This window comes from Salvelinus fontinalis, chromosome 6 (genome assembly GCF_029448725.1).
Source record: "Salvelinus fontinalis isolate EN_2023a chromosome 6, ASM2944872v1, whole genome shotgun sequence".
Lineage (NCBI taxonomy): Eukaryota > Metazoa > Chordata > Actinopteri > Salmoniformes > Salmonidae > Salvelinus > Salvelinus fontinalis.
In genome coordinates, this window is record NC_074670.1 from 29,390,758 (window position 1) to 29,412,572 (window position 21,815).

The following is a 21,815-nucleotide window of genomic DNA, read 5'->3' on the forward strand; positions in this document are numbered from 1 at the left end:
ATTTAAATTTGTAAATTTGACAGACGTTGAAGTTTTCACCAAAGACTGATTTTCCCCATTTTCTGCTCAGGTTGTTTCTCTTGAGGGACAGTCAAAGCAACCCAAAGGCCTTTGTCCTCACACTGTGCCATCATCAGAAAATTAAGCATTTCCAGATCTTACCGGTAAGTGAGCTTTACCTTGCCTCTGGGCTTCTTCTCTCTTTGACCTCCCTTATGTCTTTCTTATGTGTACAGGCACACTAGAAAACCAAATAAAACAGCCAACAATTTTATGGAGTAAAGTAACTTTTGTTGTTCATTACTACCTCTTGTTCTCACCTGACTGTTGTCTCTATGGTCCGTCCTGCAGTGTGAAGAGGACGGCCAGATCTTCTTCAGCCTTGACGACGGGTCCACCAAATTCACCGACCTGATCCAGCTGGTGGAGTTCTACCAGCTCAACAGAGGAGTCCTACCTTGTAAACTCAAGCACCCCTGCACCCTCGTAGCCTTATGACCCCTGACCTATGACTTGACCGGACTCTGCCTAAAAACAAACTCAATACTTTTTCTTTAGGAGAAGCTGATGTGATGATCTCATGTTGTTGTTGATGTGTTATGAGCTGCCAGAGACTGCGGATGGAACGGGACGGAGTGGTTGGTGGGTTAGGACGGACGCTAGTGGACTTCAGTGACCTCTGTGTTCCGGAAGGAAGAAGGAGATAAAGAAGCAAAAAATAAAGCAAAAAGATGCACCACGTTGTTATTAACTCTTATAAAAAAACAAAAACATTTTCAAGTTTGTATTCATAGTCACCAATAAGCTCTGATCCACTGACACGCTTTAGTGACAGTTTATGAGATCAAAGTAGTTTTTATTTTCCTTGTCCAATCATCAGGACTTTGTTTAGTCTGGGCCACTTTTTTACATAATGAAAGTATTTTTTTGTTACAAATCATCTATACTACAACCTTTTTTGAAAAGCTGATTGTTTTCTAGTTTGGCGCTTGTGAAACTGGGAACAGGCCTTTCCACACTGACTGAAGAAGAATTCCTCTACTGTCTCATTCCTCTCGTTACCAACAATGGCAAATCCCTCCTGTGTTGGAGGAATGGATGGACAATCTGATATTCGTAAAAAACATCACGAGACAGATCACGAGGCCAGCTGTCTCTGTCAAGCTGTGGGAAAGGAGAGGCTGGAGCTGGTAACTTAGGATGGAGCTGAAGGATACTCAAGGACTACACAGGATACATTCATTCCACTCCCATAGGACTTTTCTTCATTTCTTTCTTTCTTTCTTTGGTGACCTCACAGGCTTTTGTATTCATAACATTTTAGTACTGCATCATCAAATGTGTTCTTAGTCCGTTTTAGTTTCTTATCAGTGGTCTGGAGCGTATAGATTTCTAACAGTCACACAACAACAACTAAATCACTACATCCAGTTCAGTGTTAAATCAATCCATCATGTGCTCCACCATCCGGTGTTCCACATACAACCACATGAACTTCCCCCCCAAAATATAAACAACTACAGGTATTCATTCACTCCCTATCTCATCCACTCATTTAAGTCCACGTAGTAGATAGCTGTTGAGGTCCACGCTGCTAGCCTAGTCCTATACCGTGTGCTATAACCAACCCTTCTATTGTTGCCTACAGTACGTATTCAGAATGGCACTAGGCTACCAAGCTGCTCTTCAGGTGATAACAAGCAACATAACAGCTAAGGAAGGCTTTGCTCTTGGGTCTCTCTTGGTGTCAACGCAATAATAATCTATATGTAAAACATTGGAAAGCATATGGCCATCTTGTGGACTGTAATTCCATATTGTAAGCTTTCTGAAGATATGATTATGATTATATGACTAAAACCTAACTTAGGCCACTGGGGAGGGTGCCACAGTTTTCTTTTAAACCCACCTGTTTGCATTCCCTCCGTCAGAACACAGGGAAATATAACCACTACACCAACCTCTTGTGATCCACTAGAGGGATCTGACTAGCTCAGAGTTGATGTGTACAGTCCAAGGTCGGTCTGTCTGTTGTGCTGTCTGTGGAATTGAACTGGAATCAATCGACTCGTCTGCTGTGAGGACCCATCTTCTTAATCCAAGGGTGCGTCCCAAATGGCACCGTATTCCCTACATAGTGCATTACCTTACTTTTGACTAGGGCCCATAAGGCTTTGGTCAAAAGTAGTGCACTATATCAGGAATAGGGTGCCATTTGGGACACACACCAAGTCCATTCATTTTGGACTTGTTGCTTTTCTTTTCCATGATGTGATTGAATGATTGTTTTCCGAACAGACACTGTGAAGCCCTAGTAATGGATGATGCCCTGAAGTGGAAGGGTTTTTACTGTCCAGCCTTGTCCAAGGTTGCAGTGAACACACAGATTTGTAAAGATGCTTTTACCTGTAACGCAACATTAAGAAAGAGCCATCTTTTTATTTTATTTATGGTGTCTTAAGCTAGATAGATTCAGATACAGAATATTAGCCACACTATCTACAAGTTCTGCACAATGACCTTTTTTTAAATAAGATGCAATGACTCAATCATTTCAAGTATTGTTTCGCAAATGTATTTATTTATCTAGATGTGAGTGATTACTTGAAATGTAGCTCTTTTCTCAGCGCTGTTTGGTACTGTTTTATCATTACCATGGAATGATTGAACCGCGTAATTATTACATAGCATCTATTACATAGCTTATATTTAATTTCTTGCTTTTTATGTTTGAACACTCAAACTATTTTATCACCAACACTTACTATGAAGTAACGTTCAAGTGGTGTTCCCTAATGTCACGGTTTTTATTCCAAATTGGTGTCAGTAGAAAAAGTGTGGGGAATAAAAGTCACTAATATTTCAGTCACAGTGCGTTTCACATCGATATTCAGTTTAATGCCTTTCTCTCACACATTCTTCTACATTTAGGAAATCTTTTCACATTAACTCCTCAATAATATTTCAAACACACAGGTTGAATTAGATTACATATAAAACATTTTTTTAACGTATTTAAACATTTGACCTCTTTTAGGTGTGACTTTCACTGATACTGTCAATCGAATGAATTTCATATCTGGATATTTAATTCGTGAGTTGATTTTCAAATTCACACTATTATTTGAGCTGTCAGTTCAGTTGCTCTGTCCCTTTCATTACAGTTAGTAGTCTTCCATTTTACAGAACTTTCACTCGTTAAGCTTCGCGTTAATTAGAACTTTGTTTCTTGTGTCAGAAGTGAAGCTATACCTTTACGGTACTTGAGCCACAATTGCAAAAAACAAATTGGTGTACAGTACATTAAATAGCCAAGTCTTTTCCACAACATAGTGTGTTATGCGTATTATCCAATTAGAAAGGCTTGGATGTGATGGCACCACTAGATGCCCACTGCAGTATCTTTTCCATGGAATTTTGAGAGCTACACATCACTGTTTATTGGGTGTGACCAGAGCCATGAATATATAATATATGTTAATGTGGGGCTCTGGGTATGGCATCATTATGACTATACAATGAGCAGGTTAGGTGCCAAAGCTGTTTCCTACTCCTATGCTAAATTAGGTCAAAACGTCGGACAATATATCTTCCCATTGGTCATAATGATTTCAGTAGAAATCAGTTAGGATTGCCTCCTCCGATGGTAATCTTAGCTGTACAATGTTATCTGCAACTCATGTAAAAGTTGTGTACTGAATCAATGTACCATATTATCATATGAAACCATGTAGATACAACACTGTATTTAGGTTACAGATCACTATTATTACCGCATTGGCTTACTCTTAACTTCTTATGAAATTAAGAAACTTGATTTATTTTAGTGGTTTTTATCATTTGGTTTAATGTGCATATCGAGTTTGTTTCTTATGTGTTTGTCATGTAAAAAGCTCTTCACAAATGTCTGTAATATTGAAATGTTGCTGGTATGGAACTGGAGTTGGCTTGGGCATGCATCTTTTCATAGTTCCTGCAAGTCATCTTAAGCTACTCAGACATCACTGACTTCTCAACACTAACTGTTTAGGCCTGTCAGATACAGATACATAGGTGTTTTTCCTATTCAGAAACGTTCATATCAGAGGCGACTTCTCTCACATAGTGTCTTGCTATGAACTTGTAGAATGTTACTAGTGACATTGAATCACCTGCAAAGTAGTGAACTGATGAAAGTGAATTAAGTAAATGTACTTTTTTTATGTCAGAGAAATGAATGTAACTGGGTTGCTCAGGGTTGACATGGAGCCTGTTGAAAACTGGTCATATCGTCAGACCAGTGAGATTTTGTATGTGCAACGAATACATTGTGTAGTTCTTTTGATCAACTTGGGGTTAATAGTATTTCACCAAACAATATTTTCTTTAGTAAGTAGTTTGGCCTTTATGATATTCTTTCAGCATACCAGTAGTTTCTCCAAAACAGTAGTACAGCACAGTTGATGTAAGGTGTCCTCTTTTCTCTTGTGTAAGTCTGTTTGTCTCCAGAAGCCTAAAACGCAGCAGGTGCCTCTGATGACCTTTATCTCTGCACTAAACTAGAGCTGACTTTGGACCGTTCATGGGAACCTTTTCCACTGATCGATAATGACTCTTGTGCTTTGCATATATTGTCACAATGCAAGATACAGTGACTGTACAAAGGAGTAAAGCAAATATATATAGATCTATATAAATATAAACGATTATGTATTTCAGGGAATGCAAAAAAAAAGAACCTGTATCTCTTTTTAAGAGAAAGATCCTGTATTCATACTGTGCTTTGCTTCGATCTGTAAATAGCTGAATGGCTTATATATCTTAATTGTAACCTTTTCAGGTATTTTTGTACAAATAAGGGACTGATATGTTCTGTTTATTGTAATTAGAATAAAACATTAATACATTGCTATTAATTTAAGCTGTGCTGTTTTGTCTTGGTAGGGAAGTCCTCATCAAGGTAATTACAAATGCATTTAAATCACTACTCTATTTGCAAATCATTCTGTTTCTTTTGAATACTATTGCAAATGCTACTTCTTCTAGATTACAATTCTACTGCAATTTACCATGAGTTTAGTTATATATTTTCATCTAGCTTGACATGTCTGCTTGAAATGGCAACTGTACTTCACCCTGTTTGCCCACTAGATGGCAGACAACCACTACGAATAGCGAATCAAATACTCTACTTAAATGGGCAATCATCCATTGAAACAATAACATAGCATATTCCCCACACTATGTTTCAGTAAAAAGATGAGGGATGGGGCTGGAGCAACGACTCTCAAATTCATAGACAGAGCTATGGATGCAAAGACTGACCATCCATGATATAGAAATTAAAGTGTTAATCTTGTATTGAGGCCATGTAGTTTGTTTACATTTTCTTTGTTTACAAACATTGAAGTAAAACAAGCTTAAATTTGGGGTTCTGGTGGGGGGTACGACAGTTGGACTTAGCTCATGAAGCATTTATAAGTTATATTATTCAAGAATCAGTGGGAAGCTACTTATCATTCATTTATAAATCCCAAAAATGATGTATCAACTGCAGATTGCCCCTTAAAGGGAAAAATGTCAGGAACTAACATATTTCAAATGTTCAGGATTGTTCACGTCCCAACAATCAATATTCATTCAAAAGCATTACAGATGTTGGCACAAAACGGTTAAGAGCTGAGAGGTACAGAATTTGACTTGGAAAATGTACTCTATACAGACCTAATGCTGTGTTAATAACATCTTGTAAATTTGTAAATACAAGCATACAACTGTAAAGAAAAATCCACTTGACCGCCCCTCCAAATGGTAATTACTAGGAAACTGTTCTATTATCCCTGAGCTCCGACTTCTCCCATGCTGAACTCTGACGTAATCCACTGAGGATATGACCTCTATAACAGTATTTTCGGCAGTTAAATGAAACAACAAAACATTATTTATTAATTTGGTTTGTGAACACTTTAATTTGTTTGCGAGCACTAGCTGTACTTTTAGTTTATGGTTGATGTGGCTTTTTTGCCATTAGTCAATCAACGTTTCTCAAGTTCAAGGGACGTGAATGCTTCTAACTCGTATTCACAACTTCACAATTGGTAATTACCATTTTGCTACTTGGTTATGAATGCAGCATAAGAATGGAACAATCATCCAGGCCCCATAAGAGAATGTTGATAAACCAACATCCTGCTTATGCAGATGAGAATTGAGATGTACTCTGATTTTCAGATGACAAGAGGTATCAGGTTATCTTGCTTGAGATCTTTCATCAGATTGACATCTGGCCAGTCTGTATAAACTCAAATGTGTATTTAAGCATTACGATATCCACAGACCCTAGAGGATGCATAACCATATGGATTTTGGAACTAGTTTTAGCTTGTTGACACTGAGTTAAGTCTAAAATATTAACCCTGAAGGCAAAAATGTATAAAGTCAACATAGTTCACATTATTTCAATTTACTTTATCAATGTAATCCATTTTACCCAGATTTCCACCACAAATCAACAAAGGAGTTTGGTTTATTGATTTAACTATATCAAATATCAACCAAAACGTTATACTTAAAATGAGTTATAACAGGGTTTATAAGTAGTTTGTAAACGTTAAATTAGTAGTTTATTGATAGTTTATAAGTATGTAATAAACAGTTATACCACATTGGTTGAAATTATGTTTGTCAGTTAACTGCTTTCCAAAACCCAAGATTATGAGGCTTTATTGGTAAGTGGTAATACTAACAGTAATATCAATTAACAATAGTAGTTATAACAGTGCCGTGCAACAGGTAGCTAGCTGTGTGCTAAGCCTTTGTGTCGATCAGGCTGTGTGGAAAATTAGTAGGATCTCATTAACTCCTTGTGAATCAGCCCTTCCTGCATGTGCACACTGCCTTGGCCAGGAGCCACACTCCCATTGGCTGGCTGAGGGGGGCCACTGGGCAGATAAAAGAGCTGTGCTCGTCGCTCCTGCTGTACACCACTCCACTGCTCACTGCTGCTGTGTGTGAAGACTGAAGGAGAGGAGGACCCGACCACGACTGCCCGACAACGTGAGTACACCCACCGCCAACCACCTACTACCCACCCACCATCTACCCACCCACCTCTCTAATACTCTTATGGTTTTTCAGGACTGCAGGTCTCTACTGGGCTGCAGAATACATGCACACCAGGGGCGGTATGTACAGTATCATAGTAAGAGTGCTGATCTAGGATCAGGTCCCTCCGGTGTATATATAATCTTTGTCATTATGGTCCAAAGGTCAAACCTGTTCCTATATCAGCACTCCTTAACTTGATACGTACAGCTCTGGCAGAGAGGATTGATAGAAACAACAACACCTGAATGAATATGTTGTGTTCAGTAAAGGGTTCTACCTGGAACCAAAAATAGTTATTCAAAGTGTTCTCCTATGGGAACAGCTGAAGAACCCTTTTAGCATACAGATAGCACTTTTTGTTCTAAGAGGGCAATGTTCATATGTCTCTGTTGAGTGTTGCATGCATGGGTGGCATTCAGAATGATACGCTTCTGTAGATGTACTGTTGTGTTTCGTAACATCTTGATAGACTATCGTGCAATTGCTTTTGTGTTTTTTTTCTCTCTTGCTTCTCTCTTGCTCTTGAAGTTCCCTCTGATCTGTGTCATTTGAGTCAGAGCGTTTGTTCTATTACAGTTAGCTTTATGTATTGAATTTTGTAGTCTGTCGTTCCCCATTTTGATAAATCTTCAATATGTAAACACTGCAAGAAACTTGCTGACATACCTTACATTTTTAGCCTGCATGGGTTATTCATCAAACATTTCAGATTAGGCCACCACGGAAACAGATTAGAAACCTCTTTAAGACACTTTGTTTCCGTGGTGCTGCATGGGAAATCCTGCACTAAACCACTTGCTGAATGTTAGTTTAGAGATGTACATTTTGGAGTCTGGATAGGACATAAAGAGCCAGAAGTGTACCAGCACGGTGATTAGGTTTATCACCACTAATGGAATTTTCTGTCAAGCAATCAAATAGAGCAGTAGACTTAGTGGGCCACACACACACACACACACACACACACACACACACACACACACACACACACACACACACACACACACACACACACACACACACACACACACACACACACACACACACACACACACACACACACATGCACACCACACACACACACCTGCATTAGAGCGGATTACAGGGGACTATCAGTAGCAGTGTTTACTGTGGTCAGTCAGGGGCAGAACACCTCTCTGTACTGTATTAGCCTCACTATGTTATCTATCTGATCAATACATCAACTCACAATATAAGTCTGTAGTATTTGTCATGCTGCTCGTGTTCAAATTGTATTGGTCGCGTGCACAGTTTACCAGGTGTTATGGCGGGTGCAGCGAAATGCTTATGTTCCTATCAATCAATACAGTAAATGTCAAACAAGCACACAATAATAAAATATATAAAACATTTAATGCAGTTTATATATAAATACTATGTAAACTTTATTAAAGTGACCAGCGTTCAATTACTATGTACATAGGGCAGCATTTCCTAAGGTGCAGGGTAGAGTACCCGGTGGTAGCCGGCTTGTGACAGTGACAAGGGGTAAAGTAGGGTACTGGGCAGTCTCTTGGTCCCAGCTTTGATTCACCTGTATTGTGTCTGCCTTGTATATGAAGGACCAGTACGAAAAGTAAAAAAATAGATGTAGTTACTGCAATAAGTCGCCTTTGGATAAGAGCATCTGCTAAATGACTCAAATGTAAACAATGTATATAAAAAGAATGGTAGTGGGGTCAACAAGCCGTGGCTCGGGTGGCCGAGGTCCTTGATGATCTTCTTGGCAATGTGGCCATGTGTGCTGCACTAAAACAACATTGCTTAGGTTTACTTGTATCCGGTAAAGATTATTTCTGAAATAAGTATTTAGGTTTGAGGCTGTGGTTCTCATTTGAAGGGGATACTTGGCGCTGCCTCTGACTGGGTGGATGGGAAATTGGAGAAAGACTTCCTGCAATGAGATCAAGGTCAGGTCATTTGACCTCACTCATCCAGCCACTCGGGTCAAGTGACAGTGTTGATGCCCATTCTGTGTTTTCTGTGACACCGGGTGCTGTAGATGTCCTGTAGGGCAGGCAGTGTGCTCCCGATGGTGTGTTGGGCTGACCGCACCACCCTCTGGAGAGCCCTGAGATAGCGGACGGTGCAAATGCCGTACCAGGCGGTGATACAGCCTGACAAGATGTTCTCAATGGTCCATCTGTAGAAGTTCGTGAGGGTCTTAGGGGCCGAGTGTCATGTGAATGGACCATTTCAGGTCCTCAGCAATGTGCACACAGAGAAACTTTAAGCTTTTGACCCTCTCTCTAGATGTGGATGGGGGCTTGCTATCTTTGCTGTCTCCTGTAGTCCACGATCAGATCCTTTGTTTTTTTGACGTTAAGGGACAGGTTATTTCCTAGCACCAGTCTGCCAAGGCACTCACCTCCTCCCTGTTGACTGTCTTGCCGTTGTTGCTAGTCAGGTCTACCACTGTTATGTAGTCAGCAAACTGAGTTGGAGACGTGCGTGGGTGAACAGGGAGGACAGGAGGGGGCTGGGCGCACACTCCTGTAGGGGCCCACGTGTTGAGGATCAGCGTGGCGGAGGTGTTGTAGCCTACCTTCACTACCTAGGGTTGGCCCATCAGGAAGTCCAGGTCCCAATTTCTACAGGGATGGGTTCAGACCCAGGGCCCTGAGCTTAGTGATGAGCTTGGAGGGCATTACGGTGTTGAAGGCCAAGCTATAGTTGATGAACAGCATTCTTACATGTAAATTGGAGTGCGTCTATATGCAAATTGTAGTGGGTCTAGGTTGTCAGGTAAGATGGAGGTGTTATGGTCCTTAACTAGCCTTTCAAAGCACTTTAAAGATTACAGAAGTGAGTGCTACGTGGCGATAGTCATTTAGTTCAGTTACCTTCGCTTTCTTGGGTACAGTAACAATGGTGGACATCTTGAAGCAAGTGGGGACAACAGACTGGGATAGTAAGAGATTGAATATGTCTGTAAACACTTCAACCAGCTGGTCTGCGCATGCTTTGAGGACATGGCTTGGGGTGCCGTCTGGGCCGGCAGCCTTGCGAGGGTTAAAAGGCTTAAATGTCTTACTCGCTTTAGCCATGTAGATTGGGAGCATACAGTCCTCGTGAGTGGCAGGGGCCCACGTCTGCAGCTCAGTGTTGTTTTCCTCGCAGCAGGGCAAAGAAGTTTAGTTTGTCCAGAAAGCGAGGCGTCGATGTCCACAACGTGGCTGGCTTTCCCTTAATAATACATTATGCTAAATTGTGTGTGTGTGTGTGTGTGTGTGTGTGTGTGTGTGTGTGTGTGTGTGTGTGTGTGTGTGTGTGTGTGTGTGTGTGTGTGTGTGTGTGTGTGTGTGTGTGTGTGTGTGTGTGTGTGTGTGTGTGTGTGTGTGTGTGTGTGGGTGTGTGTGTGTGTGTGGTGTGGTGTGCGCTCACGTGCGTGCATGTACTCAGGGATTAAGTGTATGGGACTGTTACTAAAGGTTGGGACAATAACGTGGGACATTTGTCTGTTCCAGTTGTACAATGGACGCTACAGAGTTCCGGAGGAGAGGGAAGGAGATGGTAGACCTGATAGCAGATTACCTGGAGAACATAGAGCAGAGGCCGGTGTACCCCGACGTGGAGCCTGGGTACCTGCGGTCCCTCATCCCTGAGGAGGCCCCTGAGGAGCCCGAAACCTACGAGGACGTGGTCAAAGACATTGAGAGGGTCATCATGCCTGGGGTAGGTGGCTTAGATTATTATATTGTTATAGATGAGGTGACTATTGATTGAAGGGTGATTACAGCTATAAAATGACAGTAACACTTTGCTTGAAGGTGGCATACATAAGTCCTTCATAACTTGCTCTGGGTCAGTTACTCCGTTATTGGAGATCCGCTTTCTCCCAGATTTCGTCAGTGAAAAGTTCATAATTAAATATGATAATATTGATGATACCACTGAGCTGTTTACCCAGTGGCATCCGGCTGCATTGAACGATCACGAGAACACACACAACACTCAATGCACACAGTCACTACCCGCTAACCCTGTGTTGCTCCCAACCTCTTCCATGGCAGTAAGAATACACATTTCCACTGTACAATGGATAAATAAAGATTTATTTCAATAGATTATTAATTATATTGAATAAATGTGTAATAATTGTTGTTTTTAATCATACTGCAATGCTCATTATGACAGGTTTCATAAAGGTGTTGTGAATCTCTTATGCATACTTCCTTATGAATAGGTGGTGCATATGGAATTAAATATTTTGTTCTGGTCTGTTGACAGTTGTTTAGGAATCATTCAGAAGATGTACAGTAAGGAACTTCAGTGTTGAATGTTTTGCTAACGAGAGAAGGTGGTCCATTGTCCTTTGTTGTTTGTACTGAGCAATCAGTTAATGATAGCTCCCATGAACTGTATATGACACGTATCAATCATATAGTTGTTTTTACAAGTGGTTGTAAAATGCGCCGCATTATGTGGCCTTTCACATGGCAACGTTCAAAGACTTTAAATTAATGACTAACCTCACATCAATAATCTCACCACCAGAGAAACCAATCAGTTTCAATCTATCTACCCCCGACTCCCAACCCAAACTCTTTCCTTAGCTGTAGCATGAAAGCCGTTATTCCATTATCAATCATTATCAACTTTCTTTCCTCTACCACCTCTGCTTTTAACAGTGTGGAATAAGCCCAGTTAGTCTAATGAATGACTCACCATGGGAAAAGCATGTAAGGGAGACAGACAGGGACACTGGCAGCCTCTTGCTTGGTGCCCCACACAGGCACAAGACGGGAATTCAGCCTGGAACAGTTTATCGGGTTAACTGCCTTGCTCAAGGGCTAGAGCAGTTTAGGGGTTAAGTGCCTTGCTCAAGAGCTCAGTGGCACCATGGCACGGCATGGTATTTAGCAGGACTTTAACACCAGTAAACCTCTGATTGCCATCACACATCCTGTCAGATTTTCTCTGTCAGGTTACACCTGGGATTTGAACCGGCCCCTAACCTCTAGGCTACCTGATACGACTCTTTCTCTGTGTTAAGGTGACCCACTGGCACAGCCCGTACTTCTATGCCTACTTCCCCACGGCTAACTCCTTCCCGGCCATGCTGGCAGACATGCTGTCTGGAGCTATTGGTTGCATCGGATTCTCCTGGGTATGTATGACATTGTCATCTGTTTCTGTCATCCTCTCTCTTTCTTTTGAATATGATTTGAACAGTATCACCATTTTAAGACATTAAAGGGATAGTTCACCCAAATTACAAAATTACACATTGGCTTCCTGTTACGGGATTTTTGTGTTTAATGACTAAAATATGTATACATTTGACTTAGAATTATAACTAAACAGAATACTACTATGTTACTGTATGGATGAATTAATCTTATTATAATCATAATGCTGAATATAATGTGTTCCTTGTTAGAAAGAATGGAGTTATCTTCAGACAGGCTGGAATGATGTGTTCCTTACAGGAAATTCTGTCTCTACCCAGGGTGGGGAGCGACCTTGGGTTAGTTGCAGATTGTCTAACAGGTGGCAGACAAAATAAGAACGCTAACTGTACTGCCATTGTATCCGAGAGGAGGAAGAACATTTTAAAACCTATGACATCATTATTATTATATAACCTGATGTAAATTGTACTAGGGTCAGTACTCTCGAGAATAAACGCTATTGATTGATTGATTTTGAGACTGGTTTCTGTCCATTTAATGCTGATAAGTATCTTACAAATTCTTATGTATGGACAGAGTGTTTTAATTGAATTGGTTGATAAACATATAGGAATTAAATTATTTTAACACTTCCTTACATTGTAAGCAGTTTATGGACAAGGTATGCCAGCAATCCATGCTTTGGTTTAGATTCCATGGCACTGTTTCCAAATATTAATCTTTTAGCATTTGTGGCACAAATCCCATTCAATTCAATGGACCGATATTAGCATTTTTCGCTGCCAGCACGGCGTGTACAGAGCTGCGTGTTGACCCTGTCTCTAACCCCATGTTACTGTAGGCTGCCAGCCCGGCGTGTACAGAGCTGCGTGTTGACCCTGTCTCTAACCCCATGTTACTGTAGGCTGCCAGCCCGGCGTGTACAGAGCTGGAGACAGTCATGATGGACTGGCTGGGGAAGATGCTCAAGCTGCCAGAGGACTTCATCGCCGGGACACACGGACAAGGAGGAGGCGTCATCCAGGTATGGTAAAACTACCCACCATTTCTTTGGGGTTAGACAATGCATTGGTTTTATTTACACAGTTCTATTGCTGCATTTCAACAGCGTACTTTCAAATACATGAATTACTCAATTAATGAATTGAAATGAAAAATGAAATGGGATATTTGTCATAGTCTTATTCAAAGTAAGGACAGCCAAGTACAGAACATATGGCATTCACAGTAGGGTCAATACCATATTTACAATCCATGCCACTTTGCCTTTAAAAACAATGCAGATGTTAGGAAAATAGGGAAAGCAATTGACTGCTCTCGATTCTGTTGCTGCCAGCAATTTGTCTGTCATATTTTTCTGTTATTTTTCACCTCACAACATCAAATAAACAGCAGGAAATTGCCTTTTTAATATGTCAGCCAAAGATGGGCTTGTGTGTGTGTGTGTGTGTGTGTGTGTGTGTGTGTGTGTGTGTGTGTGTGTGTGTGTGTGTGTGTGTGTGTGTGTGTGTGTGTGTGTGTGTGTGTGTGTGTGTGTGTGTGTGTGTGTGTGTGTGTGTGTGTGTGTGTGTGGTTGTTGGGGGTGTGGGTACTTATTTCGTGTGGTGAAGCGTTCAGCGTTCATTTATTGTTGTGGATACTGCAGCGCAGCTGAGGTGAATGTCTCAGCAAGTGATAAGATAGGAGAGGTGGCTGAGGAGAGAGAGAGAGAGAGAGAGAGAGAGAGAGAGAGAGAGAGAGAGAGAGAGAGAGAGAGAGAGAGAGAGAGAGAGAGAGAGAGAGAGAGAGAGAGAGAGAGAGAGAGAGAGAGAGGAGAGAGAGAGAGAGAGAGAGAGAGAGAGAGAGAGAGAGAGAGAGAGAGAGAGAGAGAGAGAGAGAGAGAGAGAGAGAGAGAGAGAGAGAGAGAGAGAGAGAGAGAGAGAGAGAGGAGAGAGAGAGAGAGAGAGAGAGAGAGAGAGAGAGAGAGAGAGAGAGAGAGAGAGAGAGAGAGAGAGAGAGAGAGAAGGCTGGCCCTCTATTGAAGCAATCGAGGAGCATGGCTCATCCTAGGGGTGTTCTGTTTATGGCTGGGGTTTTAAGTGCACTTCACTATGGCAACAAATAGGCCTCCTCTCACTTGTTGCCAGCCGAATGAGAGCTGTGACAAGTTGCCATCTCACATGATGCACCATGTTCCGAGGAGCATTTGAAAGCGTATGAGATGCATTTAGGAGCAGTTTTATTAAAACAGAAGCTAATGAGTGAGATTTGCGTTTATGATTGCGAGTGAAATTATAATACTGTCAAATCAAATTGTATTCGTCACATGCTTCGTAAACAACATGTGTGGACTAACAGTGGAATGCTTACTTACGGGTCATTCCCAACAATGCAGAGAGAAAGAAAATAGAGAAATAATTGAAAAATAAAGCACATAATAATAAAAGTAATAACAGATACACAATGAGAAACGACAAGTTGGCTATATACTGTACAATGGGTACCAGTAGTGAGTCGATGTGCAAGGTAATTAAATAAAATATGTACATGTAATTAGGAATCAAGTGACAGATAGTAAACAGTAGCAGAAAACGTTAGCGCTAAAAGGGTCAATACAGATAGTTCAGGTAGCTATTTTGTTAACTATTTAAATAACTATTTATAGCTTGGGGGTAGAATCTGTTCAGGGTCCTGTTGGTTCCAGACTTGGTGCATCGGTATGGCTTGCCATGCGGTAGCCGAGAGAACAGTCTATGACCTGGGTGGCTGGAGTCTTCAACCATTTTTAGGGCTTTCCTCTGACACCAACTGGTATAGAGATCTTGGATGGCAGGGAGCTCGGCACAAGTACTGGGCCATACGCACTACCCTCTGTAGCGTCTTGTGGTCGGATGCCAAGCAGTTGCCATACCAAGCAGTGATGCAGCCAGTCAAGATGCTCTCAATGGTGTAGCTATATAAAAAAAAGACATATGTTCAGCTTTCTCGTCAAGACTGTGTTGGTGTTTGAACCATGATAGTTCCTTAGGGATGTGGACACGGAGGAACTTGAAGCTCTCGACCCACTCCACTACAGCCCTGTCGATGTGAATGGGGGCGTGCTCGGCCCTCCGTTTCCTGTAGTCCACGATCAGTTCCTTTGTCTTGCTGACATTGAGTGTGGTCTCTGACCTCCTCCCTATAGGTTGTCTCATCGTTGTCGGTGATCAAGCCTATCACCGTTGTGTCGTCGGCAAACTTAATGATGGTGTTGGAGTTGTGTGCGGCCACGCAGTCGTGGGTGAACAGGGAAAACAGGAGGGGACTAAGCACACACCTCTGAGGGGCTCCCGTGTTGAGGGTCAGCGTGACGGATGTGTTGTTGCCTACCCTCCCCACCTTGTGGAGTGTCCCGTCAGGAATTCCAGGATACAGTTGCAGAGGGAGGTGTTCAGTCCCAGGGTGATGAGCTTGGATGAGACTATGGTGTTAAATGCTGAGCTGTAGTCAATGAACAGCATTCTCACGTAAGTGGGAAAGGGCAGTGTGGAGTGCAATAGAGATTGCGTCATCTGTGGATCTGTTGGGGAATTGGAGTCCAGGGTGTCTGGGATGACGGTGTTGATGTGAGCCATGACCAACCTTTCAAAGCACTTCATGGCTACAGATGTGAGTGCTATGGGGCGGTAGTCATTTAGACAGGTTACCTTGGCGTTGTTGGGCACAGGGATTATGGTGGTCTGCTTGAAACATGTTGGTATTACAGACTGGGTCAGGGAGAGATTTAACATGTCAGTGAAGATACATGCCAGCTGGTCAGTGCATGCACTGAGTTTACGTCCTGGTAATCCGTCTTGCCCTGCGGCCTTGTGAATGTTAACCTGTTTAAAGCACTTCCTCACATTGGCTACAGATCACACGTCCGGAACAGCTGGTTCTCTCATGCATGGTTCAGTGTTGCTTGCCTTGAAGCAAGCATAGAAGGCATTTAGCTTGTCTGATAGGCTACCCTTTGTAATCTGTGATAGTTTGCAAGCCCTGACAGATCTGATGAGCGTCAGATTCGATCTTAGTCCTGTATTAACACTTTGCCTGTTGATGGTTCTTCGGAGGGCGTAGCTGCATTTCTTATAAGCGTCCGGGTTAGTGTCCCGTTCCTTGAAAGCGGCAGCTCTAGCCTCTATCTCAGTGCAGATGTTGCCTGTAATCAATGGCTTCTGATTGGGATATGTATGTACGGTCACTGTGGAAACATTTTTGTCAATGCACTTATTAATGATGCCGGTGATTGATGTGGTAAACTCCTCAATGCCATCGGATGAGTCCCGGAACATATTTCAGTCTGTGCTAGCACAACAGTCCTGTAGCATAGCATCTGCTTCATCGGTTCACTTCCATATTGAACGCTTCACTGGTATTTCCTGTTTGAGTTTTTGCTTGTAAGCAGGAATCAGGAGAATAAAATGATGGTCAGATTTGCCAAATTGAGGGTGAGGGAGAGCTTTGTATGTGTCTCTGTGTGTGGAGCAAAGGTGATCTAGAGTTTTTTCACCTCTAGTTACACAGGTGACATGCTGGTAGAAATTAGGTAAGATGAATTTTAGTTTTCCTGCATAAAAATCACCGGCCACTAAGAGTGCCGCCTCTGGATGAGCATTTTCTTGTTTGCTAATGGCCCTATACAGCTTGTTGAGTGTGGTCGTAGTGCCAGCATTGGTGTGTGGTGGTAAATGGACAGCTACTGTCACGCCTGCCCCCACTCCCCCTTCCTGGCAACCGAGGGCACCAGGCTGCCCATCATTATGCACACATGTCACCATCATTACGCGCATCAGCGCTTCTTTGAACTCACCTGGACTCCATTACTTTGTTGATTGCCCCTCCTATATCTGTCTGCTCCTCAGTTTGATCCAGCATTATTGTCGTTATGTTTCCCCTGTCCAGGCACTGTCCTTGTTTGTTTTATGTTGGTTATTTATTAAATGTTCACTCTCTGTACTTGCTTCTCATCTCTCAGCGTCTGTCCTCACAGAATGCTGACACCAATATTGGAAGCATCAGGGAGTTTTTTGTTGTTGTGTTTGTTGGTGACATCGGGTCCGGGTGCTGCTGCCAAAGGAACCGGTGGTGCCTCAGCTGGCTGGTCAATTTTCCACACCTTATCTGGCTCAAGAGATTTCCTTGCTTCGGTTTGTTCGGCAGGCTCTCACACCCCACATCATGTCTCAGTCGGCTCGTCGGGCTCCCACGCCTCAGCCAGCTCGTCAGGCTCCCACGCCTCAGCCGGCTCATCGGGGTCCCATGTCTCGGCCGGCCCGTCAGGCTCCCCCAGGTGGGACGTCGGGTGGTGCCCCTAGGGGGGGGGGGTCCTGTCATGCCTGCTCCCGCTCCCCCTCCCTGGCGCTCGAGGGTGCCAGACTGCCCGTCATTACGCACACCTGTCAGCATCGTTACGCGCATCAGCGCTTCTTTGGACTCACCTGGACTCCATTGCTTTGTTGATTGCCCCTCCAATATCTGTCTGCTCCTCAGTTTGATCCCCTTGTCAGCATTATTGTTGTTCTGTTTCCCCTGTCCAGACGCTGTCCTTGTTTGTTTTGTGTTGGTTATTTATTAAATGTTCACTCCCTGTACTTGCTTTTCGTCTCCCAGCGTCTGTCCTCACTGCTACGAAAGATATAGATGAAAACTCTCTTGGTAAATAGTATGGTCTACAGCTTATCATGAGGTATTTTAACTCAGGCGAGCAGAAGCTCGACACTTCCTTAATATTAGAGATCGTGCATCACCTGTTGTTAACCAAGAAACATACACCATAGTCTCGAACGGAGCTCGTTTCTTCTCCATTGATTGTACATTTGCCAATAGAAGAGAGGGTAGAGACGGTTTATTTACTCTCCGCCATAGTTTTGTCAGGGTACCTGCACCTCGGCCTCTATATCGCAGTCTTTTTCTCTTCCCAGTGTCGGGGATTAGGACCTGGTCCAGGGTGAGCAGTATGTCTAGCTCCATTATTCTATATAGCCTGTATAGTTAATGATGTGAAACCTCCCCAACTATCTGACGGACCTGTTCATTACTGACAAATGGAAAGAATTGGAAAGAAACCCAATCTATCCTGGCTAAGGCATGCACATCTGTGTTCTAGACTTGCTCTAACAAGGCTCAGGCTACAAAGGTATCAGTAAAGCATCGGACACAGTCATCATTGGTTTTAGCAAGAAAACCATTTGTTTGTTTGCTCCGCTAATATTAGCTCTTTAAATTTCTAATCATGCGATTTGTTGATTAAAGTTATCATTACAAAGTGCACATGTTTTGTTAATGTTTGCTATTTCTACTTTATGGAATTGATGCAAATTGACCAACATAATGGTGCAGTGTTTCCAGATTTATATGTAATATGACCTATAATTAATTACAATATGAGTGAAATAGTTTTCCTTCCAAAAATGTTTAATGAAGTATGTTAGAAAGCTGTTTTTAGGTGTTGGAAGGGTATGTGCGGCGTACCCCAACAACAGAAGGGTTTGGGTGTACGCTGGTCATTAAAAATATTAATGCGAGTGGAGTGCTGTAAAAATGGTAATATCTTATGTTTCACTGAGTCGTGGCTGAATGACGACATGGATAACATACAGCTGGCTGGATTTTCCATGCATCGACAAGATAGAACAGTTGCCTCTGGTAAGAAGGGGCTGGCGGTCTGTGTCGATTTGTCAATAACAGCTGGTGAACGAAATATAATATTAAGGAAGTCTCAAGGTTTTGCTCGCCTGAGGTCGAGTATCTCATGATAAGCAGTAGACCACAGTATTTACCAAAAGAGGTTTCATCTATATGTTTTTGTAGCTGTCTATTTACCACCACAAATCGATGCTGGCACTAAGACCGTACTCAACGAGCTATATAAGGCCATAAGCAAACAAGAAAATGCTCATCCAGAGGCGGCGCTCCTAGTAGTCGGGGACTTTAAAATCCGTGGGGAATCTTAAATCCGTTTTACCTAATTTCTACCAGCATGTTAGATGTGCAACCATAGGAAAAAAACTCTAGACCACCTTTACTCCACACACAGAGACGAGTACAAAGCTCTCCTTTGCACTCCATTTGGCAAATCTGACCATAACTTTATCCTCCTGATTCCTACTTACAAGCAAAAACTAAAGCAGGAAGTACCAGTGACTCGCTCAATATGGAGGGTCAGATGATGCAGATGCTAAGTTACAGGACTGTTTTGCTAGCACAGACTATAATATGTTCCAGGATTCTTCCGATGGCATTGAGGAGTACACCACATCAGTCACTGGCTTCATCAATAAGTGCAGCGAAGACGTCGTCCCCACAGTGACCGTATGTACATACCCCAACCAGAAGCCACGGATTACAGGCAACATCCACACTGAGCTAAAGGGTACAGCTGGCGCATTCAAGGAGAGGGCTCTAACCCGGACGCTTATAGGAAATCACACTATGCCCTCCGACAAACCATCAAACAGACAAAGCATCAATACAGGACTAAGATTGAATCCTACTACACCGGCTCCGACGCTCGTCGGATATGGCAGGGCTTGCAAACTATTACAGACTACAAAGGGAAGCACAGCCGCGAGCTGCCCAGTGACACAAGCCTACCAGCCGGGCTTAATGACATCTATGCACGCTTCGAGGGAAAAGCAACACTGAAGCATGCATGAGAGCACCAACTGTTCCGGACGAATATGTGATTACACTCTGCGTAGCCGATGTGAGTAAGACCTTTAAACAGGTCAACATTTACAAGGCCGCAGGGCCAGATGGATAACCAGGACGTGCACTCTGAGCATGTGCTGACCAACTGGCAATTGTCTTCACTGACATTTTCAACCTGTTCCTGACCGAGTCTGTAATACCTACATGTTTCAAGCAGACCACCATAGTCCCTGTGTCCAAGAACACCAAGGTAACCTGCCCAAATGACTATCGACCCATAGCACTCATGTCTGTAGCCATGAAGTGCTTTGAAAGGCTGGTCCTTATCCCAGAAACCCTAGACCCACTGCAATGTGCATACCGCACCAACAGATCCACAGATTAAACAATTTATATTGCACTTAACACTGCCCTTTCCCACATGGAAAAAAGGAATACCAATATGAGAATGCTATTCATTGACTACAGCTCAGCGTTCAACACAGAGTGCCCTCAAAGCTCATCACTGTGCTAAGGACCATTGGACTAAACACCTCCCTTTGCAACTGGATCCTGGACTTCCTGACGTGCCGCCCCCAGGTGGTAAGGTTAGGTAACAACACATCTGCCACGCTGATCATCAACACGGGGGCCCCTAAGGTGTGCGTGCTCAGTCCCCTGCTGTACTTCCTGTTCACTCATGACTGCATGGCGAAGCACAACTCCAACACGCCATCATTAAGTTTGCCGACGACACAACATTGGTAGGCCTGATCACCGACAACGATGAGACAGCCTATATGGAGGAGGTCAGAGACCTGGCAGTGATAACAACCTCTCCCTCAACGTGATCAAGACAAAGGAGATGATCGTGGACTACAGGAAAAGGAGGACCGACCACCACATTCTCATCGACGTGGATGTAGTGGAGCATGTTGAGAGCTTCAAGTTCCTTTGTGTCCAAAACACCAATGAGTTTCTTTGGTCAAAAAACCCCGTGACAGTCGTGAAGAGGAAACGATAATGCATATTCTCCCTCAGGAGACTGAAAACATTTGGTATGGACCCTCAGATCCTCAAAATGTTCTACAGCTGCACCATCAAGAGCATCCTTACTGGTTGCATCACCACCTGGTATGGCAACTGCTTGGTCTCCGACCACAAGGCACTACAGAGGGTAGTGCATATGGCCCAGTGCATCACTGGGGCCAAGCTTCCTGCCATCCAGGATCTCTATACCAGGCGTTGTCAGAGGAAGGCCCTAAAAATTGCCAAAGACTCCAGCCACCCTAGTCATAGACTGTTCTCTCTGCTACCACAAGCGGTACCGGAGCGGCAAGTTTAGGTCCAAAAGGCTTCTTAACAGCTTCTACCCCTGAAAAGCTAATCAAATGGCTACTCGGACGATTTGCATTGACGGCACCCCATTGTTCCACTTCTTTTACTTTCTGTTTATTATCTATGCATGGTCACTCTACCTCTACCTAGATGTACATATTACATAAATTACCTTGGAAATATTATTTTCTGTTTTGTTAACCATAGTCCTGGGTTTTGAAATTAATTATGATTTTAGTAGTTGCCTAAACTCAGTCACTTGGGAACCAGGAATGGACAACTCTCAGGATTTCTATTGATACAGAGTACTGTATTTTAAATGTCTTGTGTAATATACTGAACTATACGTTTGCTGTACTTGCACAGTTTTTACGAATGTTTTCCTTTTGTAACTTAAAATAGATGTGATTTATTTTCAATGGATGTATTTGTATTTTCTATATTTAGTTATGGTAGAGTGATTATGTTCTGTATCCCACACATGGGTATCGGCACATTTATTTGATTTTCTTGTTTATCGTATACAAAATTCAAATTACAGTTGATTTAGTTACAGTCAAAATACCTTTTATAAAAGTCTGTCAGTGGTATGAATACTTGGTAGAA

General features: G+C 42.7%; 2 protein-coding genes across 8 annotated transcripts in view; both read left to right on the top strand.

Annotated features, from left to right (window-relative positions):
* LOC129857585 (growth factor receptor-bound protein 10-like) overlaps positions 1-4,895 on the top strand; it is a 78,816-nt gene extending 73,921 nt beyond the window's left edge. For all 7 annotated transcript variants that reach the window (XM_055925998.1, XM_055925999.1, XM_055926002.1 and 4 more), the window contains 2 exons: positions 71-164; positions 352-4,895. In XM_055925998.1, coding sequence (XP_055781973.1) covers positions 71-164; positions 352-498 — 241 coding nt within the window. In that variant the 3' untranslated portion in view covers positions 499-4,895. The remainder of the gene's footprint in view (positions 1-70; positions 165-351) is intronic.
* A 2,035-nt stretch (positions 4,896-6,930) lies between these two features.
* Positions 6,931-21,815, top strand: part of LOC129857586 (aromatic-L-amino-acid decarboxylase-like) — a 35,554-nt gene continuing 20,669 nt past the window's right edge. Inside the window, exons 1-4 of the mRNA XM_055926005.1 lie at positions 6,931-7,035; positions 10,575-10,782; positions 12,104-12,217; positions 13,147-13,266. Of these exons, the coding sequence (XP_055781980.1) occupies positions 10,582-10,782; positions 12,104-12,217; positions 13,147-13,266 (435 nt within the window). The 5' untranslated portion in view covers positions 6,931-7,035; positions 10,575-10,581. The remainder of the gene's footprint in view (positions 7,036-10,574; positions 10,783-12,103; positions 12,218-13,146; positions 13,267-21,815) is intronic.